The 24,829-nt window shown below is 36.9% G+C and overlaps 1 protein-coding gene across 2 annotated transcripts in view; it reads right to left on the bottom strand.

The window, feature by feature from the left end:
- Positions 1 to 24,829, bottom strand: part of ERP44 (endoplasmic reticulum protein 44) — a 103,514-nt gene that overhangs the window by 42,123 nt on the left and 36,562 nt on the right. For both annotated transcript variants that reach the window (XM_037798551.1, XM_037798550.1), the window contains 4 exons: positions 23,595 to 23,710; positions 4,072 to 4,256; positions 2,704 to 2,819; positions 540 to 597 (listed from right to left, as the gene is read on the bottom strand). In XM_037798551.1, the coding sequence (XP_037654479.1) occupies positions 540 to 597; positions 2,704 to 2,819; positions 4,072 to 4,256; positions 23,595 to 23,710 (475 nt within the window). The remainder of the gene's footprint in view (positions 1 to 539; positions 598 to 2,703; positions 2,820 to 4,071; positions 4,257 to 23,594; positions 23,711 to 24,829) is intronic.

The following is a 24,829-nucleotide window of genomic DNA, read 5'->3' as shown; positions in this document are numbered from 1 at the left end:
ATATCAATACTTTTCTATCTGTGTGAAAAAAACGCAATTACAGAGCTTTAGGTCAGTTCAGGGTGACAAATATTGTAAATTTTGCCTCTCAGTTGTGGGCAACATCGTCTGGGCCTAAGCAGCTGCTCTAAACTTCTTATCCGAAGGGTTAAAAACAACCTCACTGCTCCTTAATATCAGGCAAGTACTGGGTTAATTTATTTGGGGGATAGAGGATTTGGGGGCTTGGCTAGTATGATTCAGGGGTGGCGATCGTGGACCACTAAAGCATTTTTTGAATTAGGTTCTAGACTGAACATAAAACTGAGAGGTGGGAAGGCCTGGGGTCAGCGCCTTTCTAGTCCTGGCCTGGCTACTAACTGCCTGTGTGGCAGGAGGCCTTGGTATCCCCGCCTTTATTTTGAAAGGTTTGGATAAGCATAAGCTGATGTCTTCATCTTATGTGATTCTGTGAACATAACAAGTATAAAACTATAGATTTTATATTTATACATGTATTTAAAATATACGTAATACATGTACTAAGAAATGCAACCTACCCCTGGTGGTTTGTAGATTATATTGTCTCCACTATATCTTTCCGGTTTTGAAACAGACCTAATAGGAAGAGAGAAATAATAATGATACTTTTTAAAGGAAAACAATAGCAGTAATATATCCAAATAAAGCAGATCTGGCTAGATGTTTTGCAATGGATGGATTATAAAGACTTGAACATATACTTATCCATCATCATTCCTATTTATAAGACTATGCGATATCAAGAAAAGCATAAATTTAAAGGAAAATTTAATACTAGGCAGATTTTCTTCAAGAAAAATTTTAGTTTGCTGTTTTTGTGACAGTATTTTACAAGCTTGGATTGGCAGTTTTAGCACTAAAGAGCTGTTTTGGACCCAGAGTGTTTTCCAGCAACCAGGGAACAGGTTCATTGATTTAGTCACATAGACCAATAAAAAATATATATATTACTTGCTTGCAAGTCAGACTCAACAATGAATTTTCTACTTTGTACTTTTAAAATAAAAACTTCTAAAAAACAGATGAACTAAAAATAGCAACCTACATCACTAGGATATAGTTCTATAAAGAAGCAATATTTTATTTGTCTGCTGTTGTTTCCTTGCCTACCACAGTCGCTGGCACATAAAAAGATGTTCAGTACATTTTTGGTGAGTGAATTCTACAACAGATTTTAAGTCAAACAGGTAACTTTCTCTCTCTCTCTAAATGATTTTTGGATTAATTAAACCCTGATTTATCTCCAGTTTCTGATTAGAGTAGTCCATAAGATAGGGGCAGAGGGTGCTAACCCAGATCAGTGACAGTGGGAACAGAAAGGAAGCACGTGCTCCATTCACTCACTCACTCACTCACTATTTACCATGTGATTCCTCTGTATCAGGAATGGGTATGGCACTGGGTATACAGCAGTGAACAAAACCGACCAAGCCTCTGCTCTTGTGGAGCTTACATTTTGGTTGAGAAAGAGGGACAAACAAGTAGATATATTTATCATGGGAGGAAAAAATGTTGTGAAGAAAAAATAAGAATGACAAGTGGGATGGTGGTCTACTGCTTTGAATCGGGTTATTAGGGAAAGCCTTTCTGATGAGATGGCCTCTGGGAAAAGCTCTTCCAGAGAGAGGGACTAGTAAAAGCAAAGCTCTGCGGCAGAGGTGTGCTGGCACAGCTGGAAAGAATTCTGAAAAGCATGGGAGCAAATTCCCCCTTTATTTAATCTGTACATTGACCTTCAAAAAACACTGATAGCACTTACAATAACAGACACACACACAATCTATAGAAGCATTAAAACAAGGATAAAAGACAAAAGTTACAAAAGGGAGAGCACATACTGGATCAGAAATCTAGATTCTCCTCAAGATACTACAATTAAGCCAATGGAAAAAGAGAAAAAAATTTTGCCTGAGTCAAAGGATGGTTGCGATAACCTCCAATGAGAAGAGAGGGCAAAGGCATAAGAATAATTCCATTTTGAGAGAGGAAGAAAAAACAGATGAGAATCAAAGTCTGAGAAGTCAGAAAGTTAAGAAGCACACCAGGGTGACTCCATGTAAAGAGAGCCTAGAAGTAGCAAAAGAAAGAGATAGAGGGGAAGGTCAGGAAAGAGAAGCATGTTTTAGGAAAAGGAAAACAGTTCATGGAAAGGGTCATGATGAAAACACAAGAAAGCAGGGGCAACTGATGGACCAACCCCCAGAGGAGTTTGAGGGGACAGTTATAAGGATACAAGTGAACAGGTCAGCCTTGCAAAGGAGAACTGTTCCTCTGAGCCAGAGAAGATGGAAGAAAAGGAGGTGACAAGCTGTTAATGAGAACAAAGACAAGGAAGCTCATGTTTCTTAAGGAGAAAGAGAGTGTGTTGCATCTGTTTGGTAACCCCCAGAGGTTAGTATCTTGCCTGGCACAGGGTGTTAGTAAATGAGCTGAATGAAAGCATGAATGAGCTCGCTGCTACTGTCCTTTCTTTTCCTCTTACCCACGTTCTGATATTATATATACTACAGAAAGGAGAGCAGACTTTTAAATCCAGAGATGGGCAACAAAGAATGGTTAGTGGCTTTAAAAGAACTCAGATAATCTTTGGAGAAGTAATTTTTACAAAACTACACAATATAAGGTGAATTTAGCATGGCAATCAAGCAGATCCACTAATGCATTCTCCATTAAAGCACTTACCCAAATGCAGCAAGGAAGGCACAATCATCATGCAAAATATTTGCTACTCTTTCAAAAACTCTATAGTTTTCTGAATCCTTTTGCTCAAAATATCCAATGATACTTCTTTTGCTGCGCTGTAAAATAAAGTATTTAATTATTTTGTAAACATATATAGTTCTATAAACATATTACTTAATTTAGCCTTTATTCTGGTATCTAAATAGCTCCAGCTGTTGTTCACCTATCTTCAAATGAAGTATGAACACAAATGCATATTTGGCTTTTAACTCCTATTCCAAAAATATTAAAGACCATATTGGGTTAAAAACAACTACAATCAAATGAAATTATAAACATTTCCTTCCAGTGTTTTATTTTAAGATATCAAAAACTAGAATAACTATTTAATCAGAAACAGTCTTTTCCTAAATGAGGGGACTGATTATAAACTGTATTAGAAGAGCACAACTGTTCATAATTTGTGACTGTTGGTAGAGACGACTCCATGGGTTTCTTGCACTCCTACACATCTTACTAGATATGTTAAGAATGCAACACCCTGACCATTCTCTGCCCAGGCTATTTTTCGAGGCTAGGTTTGCAGTGGGCAACTTGAGGGATTAGGTAGTATCTCCCTCTAGGACAAAGAGCCTGCTATAAAATGGCAAGTCTCCAAAGCCCAGTGTTCCTCTCCTGTAACACAACCCCCTGCATGTGCAGACATCCTGCTGGGCTCTAGGGAACAGACACAAATATGTTCACAGTGCTTGCTATGACATGAGTAATAAAGTCCTTTGTCTCAGCCTCAGGAGTCTTGTGTCATCTGACAGCATCCACTAAGCAGTAACTGGCTAACTTATCAGCTGGTCAGTAGGGTAAAATCAAATCTCACACACCTGACAGTGATAATCTGAAAAAGCCTAAGCTCAACTGTTTTATTTTTGTTGTTATTTTGTAAACACTATTTATTGTAAAGGGGGATATTTTACAGGATGCTAAAACTTAAAGAGCTGATATAGTTGTGTTACACATATTAACATATTAAACATCCTATTTAATATGTTTAAGGGTCACCATTAAGAAAAACGGGAAATTTTGGTAGTTTACTCTTGACCTTAATTTCTATTTCTTTATAATTCAGGCATCCTTTTGCACTCAATTCAAATTACTACAACTTTACTATATGCTATATAATTTATCTAGAAGTTTAGAAAAACAGCATTTCCCTTGAGAATTATTAATTCAAGAAAAATTCAACCTACTATGTGTATGTTAAATTTGCTGCAATAAACCATAAGACAATGTCCACATTCTTTGTTTGTGCAATTAGTCTACTTTAATTAGACAGGCATTGTTCATTTGATCCATCAAAAGTTAGCAACTTACATCGAGAGTGGTGATTTCTGCTAAGTCACGAAGTTCTTGAATAGGGTCACTTTTTTGTTGCCTGATGTAATCTGCAAGTGCTTTCACTGATCGTTGACCCCTGTATTCTCTCTTCATCATCATCCCATTACGAAACAATTTGAGGGTTGGGTATTTGCTTATCCTATATCTCTGGGCTATATCAGCTAAAAGAATGGAAAAAAAATTAACTTGGCCTTCATAAGGTGGTCAGAATGAACTCAACAGTCAAAAAGCATACAATTATTCAGTGAGAACAAATAAATTACTTATGACTTGAATTTATACTGTTTAAGAGGCCAGGTTCTGGACTCAGTGGGAACTTGGGTAAGTTGTTTAAACTATGCCTTAGTTCCTAATTTCTTATATAGGGATAACCATTTCTACCACATAGGGTTGTTTTAAGGATTAAATGAGATAATGCAAATGCATGGAACAACAAACTCTTAATAATTATCATTACAGATACACTCCAGACAACAAGTAGAATGCCCAAAGTTCCATTTCAAAAAATAGAGCTGTTCAAGTTACTTTAATCCCTACCATGAGGAAATCTTAGAGCATTTAACAAAAGAAAATTAAATGAGAATTAAAACCACTCTCAGACACTAAAAATTATTAGATTCTTTGCTAGTGGAGAAAATTCATAATCCCAAATTAGTAAATCTTCCATAAGATAATACAATAAAAACCCAAACTCAGCATATACATTAAAAAAGTACTCTTCATTATGACCTATAGGTGTATTTTAATGCAGTGGAAATTTTAAAAAAAGCAACACTCACCTATAAAATTAGTGTTAATAATCTCAAAATAACAAGATAAATCAAGATTATGCTGATCTCATTTTTAAGACTCACAATCACTAAAATATAGACTCGATCAGAATGGAGGAGCCTTTAAATTTTTCTGGTGTTATTACGAAGAGATGGAAAATAGGAGAAATTAATGTTTTCTGGATACTGGAAAACCTCAAATGCCATGCTAGTCACATGTATGAGACTGATAAAAGATGCGTTGAATTTTTAGAATGAAAAGAACTTTGGGGAGCATTGAAATATCTTAAAATAGGTGAAATTATTATCATTATTATTTGCTTAATTATCATTGTTCTAAAGTGGGGGCAAAATTCTAAAATAATGGTACAAAAACCTTATCCCACCACCCTGCCATTTATAGTACTTACAAAACAAAACAAAAGGCCCTGTTGAACGCCTTACTTTTCTAGGAGGTTCAATGGTAGGAACACTGTATTTAGAGGGTGTATATGCACGTGTGTTGACGGTTTCATGGTATATACATATGCCCAAACTCACCAATGTGTACATTTACAATATGTGCAGTTTTATAATATATGTCATTTATATCTTAACAGAGTTGTTTAAAAAATCTAAATGAAACATGACTATACAAAACAACAATAATAATGTCCTGTGGGAGTCTGACATAAAATTGAAACACATGAAAACAGTAGCATATAACCTGGGGACGGGGGGAAGGCAGGAGGTAAATGATGTTAAAGTAGTCTAAGGTCTTTGCAATGCTCAAGAACAGCTAAAAGTACTTTTAATATTTTAATATTAAAAGTCAAGATTGCGGAGGCGGGGCAAGATGGCGGACTGGTGAGCTGTATGTTTTAGTTACTCCTCCAGGAAAGTAGGTAGAAAGCCAGGAACTGCGTGGACTGGACACCACAGAGCAATCTGACATTGGGCATACTTCGTACAACACTCATGAAAACGTGGAACTGCTGAGATCAGCGAACTCTGTAAGTTTTTGCGGCCAGGGGACCCGCACCCCTCCCTGCCAGGCTCAGTCCCGTGGGAGGAGGGGCTGTCAGCTCCGGGAAGGAGAAGCGAGAACTGCAGTGGCAGCCCTTATCAGAAATTCATTCTACTGATCCAAACTCCAACCATAGATAGACTGAGACCAGACACCACAGAATCTGAGAGCAGCCAGCCCAGCAGAGAGGAGACAGGCATAGAAAAAAAACAACACGAAAAACTCCAAAATAAAAGCAGAGGATTTTTGGAGTTCTGGTGAACATAGAGAGGGGAAGGGCAGAGCTCAGGCCCTGAGGCTCATATGCAAATCCCGAAGAAAAGCTGATCTCTCTGCCCTGTGGACCTTTCCTTAATGGCCCTAATTGCTTTGTCTCTTAGCATTTCAATAACCCATTAGATCTCTGAGGAGGGCCCTTTTTTTAATCCTTTTTTCTTTTTCTTTTTCTTTTCCTAAAACAATTACTCTAAGAAGCCCAATACAGAAAGCTTCAAAGACTTGCAATTTGGGCAGGTCAAGTCAAGAGCAGAACTAAGAGAGCTCTGAGACAAAAGGCAATAATCCAGTGGCTGAGAAAATTCACTAAACACCACAACTTCCCAAGAAAAGGGGGGTGTCCGCTCACAGCCACCATCCTGGTGGACAGGAAACACTCCTGCCCATCGCCAGCCCCATAGCCCAGAGCTGCCCCAGACAACCCAGTGTGACGGAAGTGCTTCAAATAACAGGCACACACCACAAAACTCGGCGTGGACATTAGCCTTCCCTGCAACCTCAGCTGATTGTCCCAGAGTTGGGAAGGTGGAGCAGTGTGAATTAACAAAGCCCCATTCAGCCATCATTTCAGCAGACTGGGAGCCTCCCTACACAGCCCAGGAGTCCAGAACTACCCTGGGGGGACGGCACTCACCTATGACATAGCACAGTCATCCCACAACAGAGGACCTGGGGTGCACAGCCTGGAAGAGGGGCCCACTTGCAAGTCTCAGGAGCCATACGCCAATACCAAGGACTTGTGGGTCAGTGGCAGAGACAAACTGTGGCAGGACTGAACTGAAGGATTAGACTATTGCAGCAGCTTTAAAACTCTAGGATCACCAGGGAGATTTGATTGTTAGAGCCACCCCACCTCCCTGACTGCCCAGAAACACGCCCCATATACAGGACAGGCAACACCAACTACACACGCAAGCTTGGTACACCAATTGGACACCACAAGACTCATTCCCCCACTCACCAAAAAGGCTAAGCACGGGGGAACTGGCTTGTGGAGAACAGGTGGCTCGTGGACGCCACCTGCTGGTTAGTTAGAGAGAGTGTACTCCACGAAGCTGTAGATCTGATAAATTAGAGATAAGGACTTCAATTGGTCTACAAATCCTAAAAGAACCCTATCAAGTTCAGCAAATGCCACGAGGCCAAAAACAACAGAAAATTATAAAGCATATGAAAAAACCAGACGATATGGATAACCCAAGCCCAAGCACCCAAATCAAAAGATCAGAAGAGACACAGCATCTAGAGCAGCTACTCAAAGAACTAAAGATGAACAATGAGACCATAGTACGGGATACAAAGGAAATCAAGAAGACCCTAGAAGAGCATAAAGAAGACATTGCAAGACTAAATAAAAAAATGGATGATCTTATGGAAATTAAAGAAACTGTTGACCAAATTAAAAAGATTCTGGACACTCATAGTACAAGACTAGAGGAAGTTGAACAACGAATCAGTGACCTGGAAGATGACAGAATGGAAAATGAAAGCATAAAAGAAAGAATGGGGAAAAAAATTGAAAAAATCGAAACGGACCTCAGGGATATGATAGATAATATGAAACATCCGAATATAAGACTCATTGGTGTCCCAGAAGGGGAAGAAAAGGGTAAAGGTCTAGGAAGAGTATTCAAAGAAATTGTTCGGGAAAACTTCCCAAATCTTCTAAACAACATAAATACACAAATCATAAATGCTCAGCGAACTCCAAATAGAATAAATCCAAATAAACCCACTCCGAGACATATTCTGATCACACTGTCAAACACAGAAGAGAAGGAGCAAGTTCTGAAAGCAGCAAGAGAAAAGCAATTCACCACATACAAAGGAAACAGCATAAGACTAAGTAGTGACTACTCAGCAGCCACCATGGAGGCAAGAAGGCAGTGGCACGATATATTTAAAATTCTGAGTGAGAAAAATTTCCAGCCAAGAATACTTTATCCAGCAAAGCTCTCCTTCAAATTTGAGGGAGAGCTTAAATTTTTCACAGATAAACAAATGCTGAGAGAATTTGCTAACAAGAGATCTGCCCTACTGGAGATACTAAAGAGAGCCCTACAGACAGAGAAACAAAGAAAGGACAGAGAGACTTGGAGAAAGGTTCAGTACTAAAGAGATTCGGTATGGGTACAATAAAGGATATTAATAGGGGAAAAATATGACAAACATAAACCAAAGGATAAGATGGCTGATTCAAGAAATGCCTTCACGGTTATAACGCTGAATGTAAATGGATTAAACTCCCCAATTAAAAGATATAGATTCGCAGAATGGATCAAAAAAAATGAACCATCAATATGTTGCATACAAGAGACTCATCTTAGACACAGGGACACAAAGAAACTGAAAGTGAAAGGATGGAAAAAAATATTTCATGCAAGCTACAGCCAAAAGAAAGCAGGTGTAGCAATATTAATCTCAGATAAAATAAACTTCAAATGCAGGGATGTTTTGAGAGACAAAGAAGGCCACTACATACTAATAAAAGGGGCAATTCAACAAGAACAAATAACAATTGTAAACGTCTATGCACACAATCAAGGTGCCACAAAATACATGAGAGAAACACTGGCAAAACTAAAGGAAGCAATTGATGTTTCCACGATAATTGTGGGAGACTTCAACACATCACTCTCTCCTATAGATAGATCAACCAGACAGAAGACCAATAAGGAAATTGAAAACCTAAACAATCTGATAAACAGACATATACAGGACATTACATCCCAAATCACCAGGATACACATACTTTTCTAGTGCTCATGGAACTTTGTCCAGATAGATCATATGCTGGGACATAAAACAAGCCTCAATAAATTTAAAAACATTGAAATTATTCAAAGCACATTCTCTGACCACAATGGAATACAATTAGAAGTCAATAACCATCAGAGACTTAGAAAATTCACAAATACCTGGAGGTTAAACAACACACTCCTAAACAATCAGTGGGTTAAAGAAGAAATAGCAAGAGAAATTGCTAAATATATAGAGACAAATGAAAATGAGAACACAACATACCAAAACCTATTGGATGCAGCAAAAGCAGTGCTAAGGGGGAAATTTATAGCACTAAATGCATATATTAAAAAGGAAGAAAGAGCCAAAATCAAAGAACTAATGGATCAACTGAAGAAGCTAGAAAATGAACAGCAAACCAATCCTAAACCAAGTACAAGAAAAGAAATAACAAGGATTAAAGCAGAAATAAATGACACAGAGAACAAAAAAACAATAGAGAGGATAAATATCACCAAAAGTTGGTTCTTTGAGAAGATCAACAAGATTGACAAGCCCCTAGCTAGACTGACAAAATCAAAAAGAGAGAAGACCCATATAAACAAAATAATGAATGAAAAAGGTGACATAACTGCAGATCCTGAAGAAATTAAAAAAATTATAAGAGGATACTATGAACAACTGTATGGCAACAAACTGGATAATGTAGAGGAAATGGACAATTTCCTGGAAACATATGAACAACCTAGACTGACCAGAGAAGAAACAGAAGACCTCAACCAACCCATCACAAGCAAAGAGATCCAATCAGTCATCAAAAATCTTCCCACAAATAAATGCCCAGGGCCAGATGGCTTCACAGGGGAATTCTACCAAACTTTCCAGAAAGAACTGACACCAATCTTACTCAAACTCTTTCAAAACATTGAAGAAAATGGAACACTACCTAACTCATTTTATGAAGCTAACATCAATCTAATACCAAAACCAGGCAAAGATGCTACAAAAAAGGAAAACTACCGGCCAATCTCCCTAATGAATATAGATGCAAAAATCCTCAACAAAATACTTGCAAATCGAATCCAAAGACACATTAAAAAAATCACACACCATGACCAAGTGGGGTTCATTCCAGGCATGCAAGGATGGTTCAACATAAGAAAATCAATCAATGTATTACAACACATTAACAAGTCAAAAGGGAAAAATCAATTGACCATCTCAATAGATGCTGAAAAAGCATTTGACAAAATCCAACATCCCTTTTTGATAAAAACACTTCAAAAGGTAGGAATTGAAGGAAACTTCCTCAACATGATAAAGAGCATATATGAAAAACCCACAGCCAGCATAGTACTCAATGGTGAGAGACTGAAAGCCTTCCCTCTAAGATCAGGAACAAGACAAGGATGCCCGCTGTCACCACTGTCATTCAACATTGTGCTGGAAGTGCTAGCTAGGGCAATCCGGCAAGACAAAGAAATAAAAGGCATCCAAATTGGAAAAGAAGAAGTAAAACTGTCATTGTTTGCAGATGATATGATCTTATATCTAGAAAACCCTGAGAAATCGACGATACAGCTACTAGAGCTAATAAACAAATTTAGCAAAGTAGCGGGATACAAGGTTAATGCACATAAGTCAGTAATGTTTCTATATGCTAGAAATGAACAAACTGAAGAGACACTCAAGAAAAAGATACCATTTTCAATAGCAACTAAAAAAATCAAGTACCTAGGAATAAACGTAACCAAAGACATAAAAGACCTATACAAAGAAAACTACATAACTCTACTAAAAGAAATAGAAGGGGTCCTTAAAAGATGGAAAAATATTCCATGTTCATGGATAGGAAGACTAAATGTCATTAAGATGTCAATTCTACCCAAACTCATCGACAGATTCAATGCAATCCCAATCAAAATCCCAACAACCTACTTTGCAGACTTGGAAAAGCTAGTTATCAAATTTATTTGGAAAGGGAAGATGCCTCGAATTGCTAAAGACACTCTAAAAAAGAAAAACGAAGTGGGAGGACTTACACTCCCTGACTTTGAAGCTTATTATAAAGCCACAGTTGCCGAAACAGCATGGTACTGGCACAAAGATAGACATATAGATCAGTGGAATCGAATTGAGAATTCAGAGATAGACCCTCAGATCTATGGCTGACTGATCTTTGATAAGGCCCCCAAAGTCACTGAACTGAGTCATAATGGTCTTTTCAACAAACGGGGCTGGGAGAGTTGGATATCCATATCCAAAAGAATGAAAGAGGACCGCTACCTCACCCCCTACACAAAAATTAACTCAAAATGGACCAAAGATCTCAATATAAAACAAAGTACCATAAAACTCCTAGAAGATAATGTAGGGAAACATCTTCAAGACCTTGTATTAGGCGGCCACTTCCTAGACTTTACACCCAAAACACAAGCAACAAAAGAAAAAATAGATAAATAGGAACTCCTCAAGTTTAGAAGTTTCTGCACCTCAAAGGAATTTCTCAAAAAGGTAAAGAGGCAGCCAACTCAATGGGAAAAAATTTTTGGAAGCCATGTATCTGACAAAAGACTGATATCTTGCATATACAAAGAAATCCTACAACTCAATGACAATAGTACAGACAGCCCAATTATAAAATGGGCAAAAGATATGAAAAGACAGTTCTCTGAAGAGGAAATACAAATGGCCAAGAAACACATGAAAAAATGTTCAGCTTCACTAGCTATTAGAGAGATGCAAATTAAGGCCACAATGAGATACCACCTCACACCGATTAGAATGGCTGCCATTAAACAAACAGGAAACTACAAATGCTGGAGGGGATGTGAAGAAATTGGAACTCTTATTCATTGTTGGTGGGACTGTATAATGGTTCAGCCACTCTGGAAGTCAGTCTGGCACTTCCTTAGAAAACTAGATATAGAGTTACCATTCGATCCAGCGATTGCACTTCTCGGTATATACCCGGAAGATCGGAAAGCAGTGACACGAACAGATATCTGCATGCCAATGTTCATAGCAGCATTATTCACAATTGCCAAGAGATGGAAACAACCCAAATGTCCTTCAACAGATGAGTGGATAAATAAAATGTGGTATATACACACGATGGAATACTACGCGGCAGTAAGAAGGAACGATCTGGTGAAACATATGACAACATGGATGAACCTTGAAGACATAATGCTGAGCGAAATACGCCAGGCACAAAAAGAGAAATATTATATGCTACCACTAATGTGAACTTTGAAAAATGTAAAACAAATGGTTTATAATGTAGAATGTAGGGGAATAGCAATAGAGAGCAATTAAGGAAGGGGGAACAATAATCCAAGAAGAACAGATAAGCTATTTAACGTTCTGGGGATGCCCAGGAATGACTATGGTCTGTTGATTTCTGATGGATATAGTAGGAACAAGTTCACAGAAATGTTGCTATATTAGGTAACTTTCTTGGGGTAAACTAGGAACATGTTGGAAGTTAAGCAGTTATCTTAGGTTAGTTGTCTTTTTCTTACTCCCTTGTTATGGTCTCTTTGAAATGTTCTTTTATTGTATGTTTGTTTTCTTTTTAACTTTTTTTTTCATACAGTTGATTTAAAAAAGAAGGGAAAGTTAAAAAAAAAAAAAAACAAAAACAAGGAAAAAACGATGTAGTGCCCCCTTGAGGAGCCTGTGGAGAATGCAGGGGTATTCGCCTACCCCACCTTGATGGTTGCTAACATGACCACAGACATAGGGGACTGGTGGTTTGATGGGTTGAGCCCTCTACCATAGGTTTTACCCTTGGGAGGACGGTTGCTGCAAAGGAGAGGCTAGGCCTCCCTATAATTGTGCCTAAGAGCCTCCTCCCGAGTGCCTCTTTGTTGCTCAGATGTGGCCCTCTCTCTCTGGCTAAGCCAACTTGAAAGGTGAAATCACTGCCCTCCCCCCTGCATGGGATCAGACACCCAGGGGAGTGAATCTCCCTGGCAACGTGGAATATGACTCCTGGGGATGAATGTGGACCTGGCATCGTGGGACGGAGAACATCTTCTTGACCAAAAGGGGGATGTGAAAGGAAATGAAATAAGCTTCAGTAGCAGAGAGATTCCAAAAGGAGCCGAGAGGTCACTCTGGTGGGCACTCTTATGCACACTTTAGACAACCCTTTTTAGGTTCTGAAGAATTGGGGTAGCTGGTGGTGGATACCTGAAACTATCAAACTACAACCCAGAACCCATGAATCTTGAAGACAGTTGTATAAAAATGTAGCTTACGAGGGGTGACAATGGGATTGGGAAAGCCATAAGGACCACACTCCACTTTGTCTAGTTTATGGATGGATGAGTAGAAAAATAGGGGAAGGAAACAAACAGACAAAGGTACCCAGTGTTCTTTTTTACTTCAATTGCTCTTTTTCACTCTAATTATCATTCTTGTTATTTTTGTGTGTGTGCTAATGAAGGTGTCAGGGATTGATTTAGTTGATGAATGTACAACTATGTAATGGTACTGTGAACAATCGAAAGTACGATTTGTTTTGTATGACTGCGTGGTATGTGAATATATCTCAATAAAATGAAGATTAAAAAAAAAGTCAAGATTGCATTTTGTTCTCTCTAGGATAAGCAATCAAAGAAGGCTAAAATGGTGTACTAAAGGTTAAGGACAGAATATATGGGTTCTTCAAAGGGAGTTTGGAGGGTAGAAAAGGCTATGTAGTTAGAATTTGTAATGGGGAAATTATGCTTGAATACTAAAATTCTTTAATCAGAAGGTAAATATGAGTAAGAAAACAAAGGGAACTACCGGTCATAAAATGAGATTCAGGAGAATGCTTTATTCACCGAATGATAGAAATATCAAATAATATTAAGACATCTTAATAGGATAGGCAATAATCTATTTGGTTTAGGAGCTGTTCCTTCCTTGAAGCAGAAGCTAACAAGACCTTTTCCAACTTTAATTACAACGAGAGAATATTTCTTAGAGCTGATATAAAGTTGATGGGGCCTATTACTGGAGCAAGGAATCAGTAAGATTCGACTCATACTTCAAATTGAGAGGTGAGAGTGGTACCATGGACAAGAAGTCTTTTAAGGTAACAGAGACACTTGTAACAAGGCAAAGGTCACAAAGGCTTGCAAGAAGGCAACCTGAAGAAACAATAAAAATTAACCTCAATTAAAAAACTTTTCACTCCCAGCACACTACATAGTAAAACCTCATATATTATATAATGAATTTTTGCAGTGATACATAAATTTAAAAGTTTGTAACAAAAATGTCTTTAAAATTAGGTTAACCAGAGGTACCAGCCTCTCCAAGAACATCAACCAGTTTCATTCCTCTACTCCATAATGTCAACACCCCTTTTCAGCACAAAGAAGTCAGAATGGTCATTGCTCAGATATCCCTGAAGATTGAGAGAAGGACCAAAACAGAGGGAGGAGTTGTAACAGAGAAGGTAGAATTTAACGAGTATGACTATCGACTCATTATATAGATACTTCTTTTTAGTTTCTAGTGTATTAGAGTAGCTAGAAGGAAATACCTGAATTTATTAAACTGCAATCCAGAAGCCTTATCTTTGATAATGACTGTATAACTATATAGCTTTTATCTTGTGACCATGTGATTGTAAAATCCTTGCGACTGACACCCTCTTTATCCAGTAAATGGGTAGATGAGTAATAAAATAAAGACGTGCATGAAAAAAATACATAAATAAATAAATGATAGGTTGGGAATACGGGGGAAAATATCCCTATGTAAACAAAGGGCAATAGTTAATAGACTACTTTAATAATCTTTCATCAACTGTAACAAATATAACCTCTGTTAAAAAATAGTAGAATTACAAAAAATTGCTATCATCTATTGAAACAAATTTTCCAAAGCAATGCAAGTGATGGTGATGGGGTGGTGTATGGGAATCCTATATTTTATGCAAGATTGTTCTGTAAACCCACAATTTCTCTAATAAAATTAAAAAAAGGATCTCTGTATACTGTAATCTTCAAGATACACTGTTAAGTGAAAAAAGCTAGGTACAGACGAGTATGTACAGGCATGATATTTTGAACATATACATATGAATATATGTACACAGATGAGTATCTATGTATATATACATACATATATGCTTGCTTGTGTCTTTGCCTCCTGCCCCCAAAAAACAATGGGAGAAAATGGAATGAGGGATCAGGGATGGAATTTAGATTTTTCTGGCTACACCTTGTTTTATACTTTTGACTCTGGAACCATGAAAATGTTTATCATTACAACAAAATTAGATAAACAGTAAAACAAAAATAAAAATCAAGCAAAAAGTTAAAATCTATGATCCTATTAAATTATTGACATAAAACATGCAAAGAATGACTTCGAGTAACTTTTAAAAGTTTGAAACATGGTATTTTGACTAAACATCCTGAGTGAGATTAAATCCTAAGAACAAAAGAAACCGCAAAGAAATCATGAACTAAATTCAATTGGCTTACTGTTGTTCATGATTCTGAACTTATTTTGAAATTAAACACACACACATTAAAGGTAAAGCACTTAAGTAATTTCACTAATGCCATTATGAATCAAGTTTTTCAGCATAATAGAAAAAAGATACAAATATAAAATTGAGGAAATTAAGTAAAAACTCTGTAATACTGAATTTGAATCAGAAGTATTGGTATGAACTCATGATGTATTTTTCTCTTTCAAAAATATTTATTTCTAAGCTCTGTCCACTGATAGCTTTACTGGTGAATTCTATCAAATATTTAAGGAAAAATAATACCATTTCCATGCAAACTTTTCCAGAATATTGAAGAGAAGGGAATACTTTCCAAATAATTCCATGAGGCCAACATTAGCAGACAAAGACATTGTAAGAAAAGAAAATTACAGGCCAATATATCTCATAAACTAAGAGGACATATACTACTGGACTTTAAGGCTTGCTATAAACCAACAGAAATCTAGACAGTGTTGTATCAACATAAAAGCAGACAGATATATCAATGGATCAGAATGAGTCCAGAAATAGACCTATACATATATGTAGAAGTGATTTTTGACAAAGTTGCAAAAGTAAAATCTAACTATGCTACTTAAAATAAATACACCTAAAGCACAAGCGTGCAGAAACTTGAAAGTGAAAGGATGGGCAAAAAATATACCATGCAGAAGCTAATAAAAAAAAAAAATCTTGTACAGCTATATTAATAACAAATAAGAAGGCATTAAGGGAAAAGCATTACTAGAGATAAAGAGAGGTCTCTCATAATAATTCTCCGGAAGAGGTAACAATTATGAATTTGTATGTATCAAATAACAGCTTAAAAATATATAAAGTAAAAACTGACAGAGCTACAAAGACAAATCTACAATCAGTAAAAATATAGAGAATTTGAACAACACACAAAGAAACTTGACTTAATTGACACATATAAGATACAATAACCCTAAACTGCTGAATACATATTCTTTGCAGGTATATATACCACATTAAAACAAAACAAAACAAAACAAAACACATGATGAGTCACACACACATACACAAAAAAAAATCCTCAACAATTTTTAAATGATTCAAATCATAACAAGAATGAAAAAACTTCTACATATACATGGATCAAAGAACTCATGAAGGGAAATTAGAAACTATTTTGAACTGATTTATAATGAAAATACATATTAGAACTCATAGCATGCAGCCAAAGTTATACTTATAATGAAATTTTAGCCTTAAAATGATGTTAGGTGAAAAAGGCTGAAAAACAGGAGCTAAGCATTCATCTTAAGAAATTATAAAAGAGCAAGATACAAAACACAAAGAAGAAAAATATGGCAAATATTAATGAAATGGAAAACAAATATACAATAGAGATCAAGGAAGCCAAAATCTGGTTCTTTGCAAAGGCTAATAAAATGTTAAATCCATGGCGAGATTAATCAAACAAGGGGGTGAAGGACACAAACACAAATAATTAATTTCAGGAAATGTAGCAAGAGTCTTAAATTTAGATAACAAGAGAATATTATCAATAACTTAAAGGTAATAAGTTTTAAGATTTAGATAAAATGGAAAAATTTTTATGAAAATGCAGCTTACCAAAACTGATATCAGAAGAAATAGAAAACAGAAATGGTTCTAAAATTATGAAAGAATGTGAATCCATTATCCAAAACTTACCACAAAGAAAACTCCATTCCTAGACAGCATCAACAGTAAACCCTATCAACCATTTAAGGGACCAATCAATAATGACTAGTTTATACAAACTATCCCAGGGAATACAAAAGAAGGAACACTTCTCAACTGGTTTCATAAGGTCAACATAATCTTGCTACCAAATCTAACAAGAAAATTATGAGAAAAGAAAAGCAGACATTCATCTCACTTGAGAACATCAATGCAAAACTTGGGAAGAAAATATTAAACTGACTTTAGCATTATATACAAAAGATAATATATCACAATCAAGCTGGGTTTAGTATTTGAAAACCAATCAGTGTAATTCAAGACACTGAAAAGAAAAGAGAAAAATCCTACTAACTCTCAATTGAAGCAAAAAAAAATATTTTTTTTTAAATAAAATTCAACATCCATCCATGGCTAAACATTCTGGGCAAACTAGGAATAGAAGAACAGCCTTAGTTTGATAAAGGATAGCCGAATAAACAAATACCAAACAACTTGAAAATGAAACACTAAAAGATTTCCTGCTGAGATCAAGAAAGAAAGGAGCTGCTATTACTAATTCTAATCAACACTGCAGTGTAGTTCCTAGTGTAATAAGACAAGAAAAAGAAATAAAGAATATATATGCACCAGGCAGGAAGAAAGAAAATAGTTATTATATTTGCAAATGATCTTATTGGATTCAGAGAAAACCCAAAAGAGAATCAACAAAAAGGTTTTCATTTCCAAGCAGCATGTGGTAGACAGTGGAAATCCACTGCTCCTACTGCCACAAATACCAGATTTCTTTTTAAATCACATTTTCAAAGACCATGAAAGCAAAGAAGACTAAAGGGGCTGCAATTCCAGAAAGGAAAGGATCCTTTCAAGGTGAGCAAAAATCACTGGAATTTTTCTTTCTTATGGGTTTCTTATGTAATTCTTTCTGAAAAGTAAATCTGCAATTCTTATAAATTTAGGGCTGAGGATTATGTTTGGCATAGGCAAAGAGAAAACAAAACAGTGAAGCTTTTCATAGTCACCAGGGCTTGCATAGTGGATTGAAATCTGAAGGAAAAATTTAATAACATCACATCCATGAAGGGAAAATATTCCTACTAGGTTCAATTTAGGTCCACATTCAACAAATTAGCTTAGCTAATGCCTAATTTGCCAACAGGAAGCCGAAGAATTTTTTTTTAATCCCCAAACAATTTGGCAGAAAGGACATGAGATGGACCCAGAAGTAAAGCAAAGAGTCTAAGAGGAAACATCCATTTTCCACTGGTGGTCTAAGGATTAGTATGAAAATGGACAGCAAGAGGTACTTCGAGAGACAATATGATATTTTAACTTTCATAATGGGAAAACAGTAGGCTGGAAGCAAATATGCATAAACTAGGAGTAGAATAAATAAGGCTGGAGACAGACTAAGTTAATAGCATTTGAATTTTACCCTGTATGTGGTAAACAGCCACCAAGCAGCAGAGCTGGGCTTTAAAAATATTCACATAACAGTGGTAGAGAACCAGGCAGACTAAGAAGGGAAGCTACTGCAATAGTCCTGGTGGAAAAAACAAGAATCTGTTTACAAACTTAAACATTACAACTTTTAGGTTGCCTTAAAATTCTGGTTATAGATAGAAAAAGATTCAACAGTATCTGAAGACTACTAGGGGAGTAGATGCTTGCTTCATTCTCAAACAATATCATGGCAGTAAGTACACAGCATAACAAGGTGGCCTTTAATTATTAAGAAGCAAAAACCTTAAAATTACATTGATCAGTAATTTTAGACATAAAGGTGACTTTTCACCAGCTTTGGCCAAAGTGGTTCTAAGATAATTACAATGTGACATTCTGATAAAATAACAAAGAATGACTTAAGGGGTGTAATCAATGTTTTTTTTTTTTTTTATTAACTGGATGGATCAAATATTAAAATGGATGTCTGCGGAATTATAAATTTCAGAAGGTTAACAGCTCGCTGATTGGAAAATTAGCATGTACTTTTGCTTCAGTGGTCACTTACTTTTCCTTGATGGGTTCTGCCTGCCTGCCTGCCTCGCTGATGCCCAGCAGGATTCCAAATGGGGAAACTGCCTCTTTCTGTCTCTGCAATGTCCCTTCCCGCTACGATTATCCAAGTCAGGCTGTACAAAGAAGCAGATAATTTCAACAGGAAGGTCTTACTCTTCTTTTGGTTCCAGAATAAGGACCACTGCTGCCTATACGCCCTTCTCCATTCCCAAACCATGCCCCCACCATGGAGAAAAACAAAAGAAAAGCAAAAATATAACAGCAAAATAAAACCCTAAACAGAAAAATTATGAACAAGGCCTAGAAGTTATTCAAGACTGAGGCTAAAGCTCACCCAAATTCTGTTCTGTGCACATGAATTCTTTACTTTATATTTTCTCATTCTCTCTTATTACTGCCTCACTTATGCACAGATTTCTCAAAAGCTTCTCAATTTCCAAAAGGGAGGTTCTAGACACATTGGGCTTCTGTTTATTATTCAGTTATCCATCCATCTATTCAGCAACCATTACTGAGCACCTGCCATGTGCTAAGCACTATTCCAGTGCTAGGGACAGAGGGGCAACAGATATGAGTAACTGGTATATGAGAGCATGTGCTGCCTACCAAGGACAATTACAAAGCATTTTCCTAAAAATACTAGTGGGTGTCTACTCTAAAGTTCTGCACTGGCCAGCAAATAACGTGTGAATGACTCTTTCTGCGTGACATACAATCCAAGGCCACTGGAGGTCTGCGGGACACTGATTACGTGCTTCAACTTGGCGGGCCTGGGCTGGGGGACCGGATCCACCCCTGGGGAGGGTAGTGGGCACGGGCGACAGCGCCCTCTACAGCCCCCCGGGCCTGGGAAAGTGAAGCCGGAGGCAGGCCCCATTTCCTCACCCAAAATACACCACTGTTAGGGGAGGCTTGCCGGAGGGAACCGCCTTTTCCCCACCCCCTTATCTTGCCCGGACACTCCCCGTTGCCAGTGCAACTCCCATCACCACCAGTGCGCATACATTGTTGCCAGACACCGTTACCGGAGCAACTCTCGCCCCTTTTCAATCAACCTCCGCGCCCTCTCAGAACCAATCCAAGCCTTTAACCTCTACAGCTACCCCGCCCTCTAAACGCCCGCTATAAGCTTGTACTCTCCCCTAATAAAGCTCTCTCTCTCCCGCCTGTTCCTTTCTCGCCGCCCTCCATACTTTGCACGCCTCCCGCCGGGGACCTGGCCAAGTCCCCCGCCTCGCCCTCGCCTCCGGGAAAGAGCCCCCGCCGCCGGTACCCTCGGAGCAATCCTGGGAGCCTAGGATTTAGCAACCGGCCGCCACCCTCCCCCAGACGAGTCAACTGCGACCGCAGAGGTCAGCAAAAAACCTGGTCCCTCAAGGGGCAGATGCATGGAACCTTCTAGATCTAAGGCAGCATGATCCCTGAGAAAGGGATAAATTCTACTCCCATATCCCCAATGAGGAGCCTGCAGAAAATGACATAAAGTGAGATCACAATCCACAGTTGAAGCAAGGACATGTTTTAATTTATGTGTGTGTGTGTGTGTGTGTGTGTGTGTGTGTGTAGAAGTTTTGGAAATTGTAATTACAAAGAAGAAAACAAGAACCATTTGTAATATAATCACTGTTGGGGAAAACCACTACTAACATTCTGATTTATACCCTGCTGACTGAACAAAAGCTGCTTAACTAGCAATGACATGTTTCAATTGGGGAAAAAAAAGAACTCCGTTTAGTCAAATTGGAAAGCGCCTGCATCAATACTTACAGAGCGGGTGTCAGCAGCTTGGAAGAAAATACTAAAAAGTGTTGAATGACACTCTTTAATCAAGAACATTGAATTTTTTGTTATTTCTTCTTATTATTATTTTGCCAACATCATGGGCAAAATGTTATCTGGTGGTTTTAATTTGTAACTTTTCATTTGTAACTTCATAAGAATACAAAAATGCAATGGCACTCTCAATGGCACACAGGTCGACAACTGTGTGGGAAAACACAAAACTCTAAGGCTCAGAGCTGGAAAATGATGCACAAGACCCAGACTTAGAATGGGAGGTTGCTTCAGGATTACTTGAACAAATACATTTTCCTTTGTAGGTATGCATAATGATACGATAAAAACCTGTATCTAAGTAAGCCTAAAAGAGTTCTTACAATAGGTATAAAAAATTCTAGGTGATAAGAAAGCACTGTATATAGTTCCAATTTTTTTCTCAGTTTTTTCAACTGTGGATAAGTGTGCCTTATAAAACAATGAGGATAATCTACCTTGATGTATTGCTGGGAGATGAAGAGCTAACCTATTTAAAGTAATTAACACTTCACAAACGCTGGCTACTGTTTATTATTCAGTTATCCATCCACTTATTCAGCAACCATTACTGAGCACCTGCCACGTGCTAAGCACTATTTCAGTGCTAGGGACAGAGGGGCAAAGAACATGGTCCCAGCAATTAGAGTGCTTATATGCAATCATTATGACACTCATCACTGATATTATTACTACTGCTACTACTTCCAATTATTTCCATAGGTTAGGCTCTTCAATGACATTAACACAATTAATATATAATGCATATATCAAAAAGATGTAACAATTTGGATTTCCCTTGGTACAGCATAAGAGGTTCAGACAGTTTCTTATCACCCTCTACAAGAAGTCAACAACAAACACATCATCACCAGAGTGGTGGAATTTTTTGTTTGTTTTTAAGTTCTAGATTGATGAGGTTAGGAGAACACTGTCAGATCCACGACGAAGGTGAAAATTCCCAAAGCAAGAAAATATCAAGATTTGTGTGGCCTAGATAGACAGATTTCAGAACTAAATTCAGATGTGTGTCACACCTCAGTTCGAGCATGCAGCATAGTATGATGCAATAAACAGTCATTCAAGAATACAAAATTCAATGCAAGCAAAGGTTGGTTCATACATTTTGTCACATTAATATCTTTCCGGAACCTGTGTTGTGTTTTATAATATAATGCTCCCATAAAAAGAGAACCTGATTACTAGCAATGATGTCAGATTTATCTCAAAAGTAGGTTAATATATTTAAAAGACAGAATAAAGGATGTTTATGGTTCAATGATATAAATATCAATTGTTCTTCCCAATGAGTCTAACTAAACTTGAGAGCATAAATACAGATTTTACGGTCCAAGTTCAGAGAAAGTAGGGACTATTTTCTGTACTGTAATGCAATGGGGGATATGGCTTGTAAGACTTTGAAAGGCTTTGCTGCTAGCCATTTCTATCTAACACAGGACTGCACCAGTAAATCCCCAAAATGTTTGTTGAATTGAACAGAAAAGAAGTAATTAGGTCTGTGAAGGTATTTGTGTCAGGAAATTTGAATTCTAATTTTGGCTTGACTAGAGAATAATTTGTGCTTTTGGTTAAGCCATTTTATTTCCATTTCCTCATCAGAAAAATGAAAAGTTAGTCCAAACATGGGCACACTAAATTCTAATTGATAGGCTAAGTGTACATGGGCACACTAAATTCTAATTGATAGGTTAAGTTTAAAGGATAGGAAACTTGCAGAATGGGACAGAGTTCCTGTATTTAAGCCAACTTACGTAAATAACTCGAGGCAATAAGCGTTTAATGAACACTCTATGTCTCTCAGAAATTGTAAGATGCTAGAGATACACAGATTTAGTTTGTTTTCCACTTAAAGCAGAGAATTTAAAAAATAAAAGTTCCTGTCCTTGAAAATTTGACAATCCAACTGGTGAGACCAATAAGATACCATGAACCAGAAATGCCAAATACAATGAGTTTGGTACTACGAGAGATAAAAGTTCAAGTGTAAAGGGAGCACTCAGGAGGAAACACCACTGAGAGCTTACTAGCTCACTAGCTCAAGTTGGAGATATCTGACCTGTATACAGAAAACCATGAAGATTTTCTAGAATATGTTCCACTAGGACAAGTGAAATCCAAGAAGGTGAATTTTAAGGGAGTCTAATATAAGTTTCTTAATACTCTCAAAAATTATTATCAGTAACCACAGCTAAGTATACCTCAAAGATAGCCTAAGCCAATCTTGGGAGAATCTTTTAAATAACAAAAGTACATGAAAATCTGAGAATGTCTTATTTGAAATGACTATAAATGGTATTTTTGCATGATTCTACTATAACAGAAATCAATTTTTTCTTTTAAAACTATATTTCATTTTTATTTATTGATTTTGATATTTGCTTTGGTTGACAATATTGCTAATTATGACTTACTACTCATATGCTTGCCCTATTATATTTTAATGAAAAAGAACAACAAAAACTTCACACAGGCAAAATGGAAAGCAGTGTTATAAGTATACAAAGATTAAACATTAACAATTTAGCCAAGGTCACTAGAACCATTTTGGTTTGTTCTCCAGTTAACATGAAATATTTTTAAAAGTAAGAAAAAATAAAGGTGTGTGTGTGCTGGCAAGGTAGGAACAGGATAGTTTCTTCCAGACTTCCTACTAGGTACTTACAGTGCTGATCACAATCAACTCTGGCAAATACAACTTGATTCTGATTTGGATATTCTTCCTTAATGACATTGGAAGCTTCCTCAAAAATTGGATGCAACATCTGGCTGAAACGACACCTATACATAGAGAAGGATATCATTTAGAACTGAAAAGCAGAAACAATAAATCTCATTTCAGTTATCACCTGTTCATATCTAGAGTATGGACAATAAATGACTTTATAGAACAATCACATACTTAATTTAATCACAAGTCCTGTGGTCATTCATTAGAAATGAAGAGAATTTGGAATACTCTGTGCCATTCAAGGACTATAAAAATAATTCAAAGATTTTGGTTTTTCACCTTAAGAAAACTGCCATAATCACAGAGCACAAAAGCTAAGGACTTCTCAAAGAAATCATTGAAACAAGTCCAAAATAAGCCTTCTAAGATGTACCTACTAGGACTTGTAACTACTTAGACTTGACCACTTATAGAAGAAATAAACTTTCTCTAAATGATGCATGTATTTCTATATTACTATATAAAATTTTTAAAATGGTAAGTTAATTGCAAATATTAGACTGATTTACCTGCCTCGTTCAAACTTTCATAGGCAAATTAACAAACTAATAAATATGTTGAATTAAAAGGATATACAGTATATAATGAACTACTTCCCCTCAAAATTTACCCCTTTTAAAAATATACTTTTATATCTATCAACATATTAAATATACTAAGTCCAGGACTAAATATTTTAAATTCATAAACTTCCTGACCCCACTTTCTTTTTTTGTTAACTTTAAATACAGGGGCAACCCCACACCACCACCACCACCACCACCACACACACACACACACACACACACACACACACACACACACACACAATATTCCAGAAACTTGACACTTCTAGTTCTGACTGTTTCTTAATCAGACCAACCACTTAAATATGCCCTATTGTTCAGGAAAAGGACCTGATAAAGAAGGAAAGAATCAGCACACTATCTGCTGGGTTAGCATGGCTATCATTAAATGAAAAAGGGGTTAAGTATGTGTTAACAAACAAACCATAATTGCTACTACTGCTTTCAGAGCTCTTTTCCACCAAGAAGTTTATTTCAATGAAGCCTGTGAACTCTTCAATCCACATGTGATTAGGACTGATATATTAGCCATAATTAGGTAAAAAGTATCAAAAAGCTGGTGAAAGGATGTAAACTTTACCCTTCCTCCCTATTTCTTCTCAT

Source organism: Choloepus didactylus, chromosome 10 (assembly GCF_015220235.1).
Source record: "Choloepus didactylus isolate mChoDid1 chromosome 10, mChoDid1.pri, whole genome shotgun sequence".
Classification (NCBI taxonomy): Eukaryota; Metazoa; Chordata; class Mammalia; order Pilosa; family Megalonychidae; genus Choloepus; species Choloepus didactylus.
Note: the sequence above shows the minus strand (reverse complement) of the source record. Positions and strands in the feature narration are given on the sequence as shown.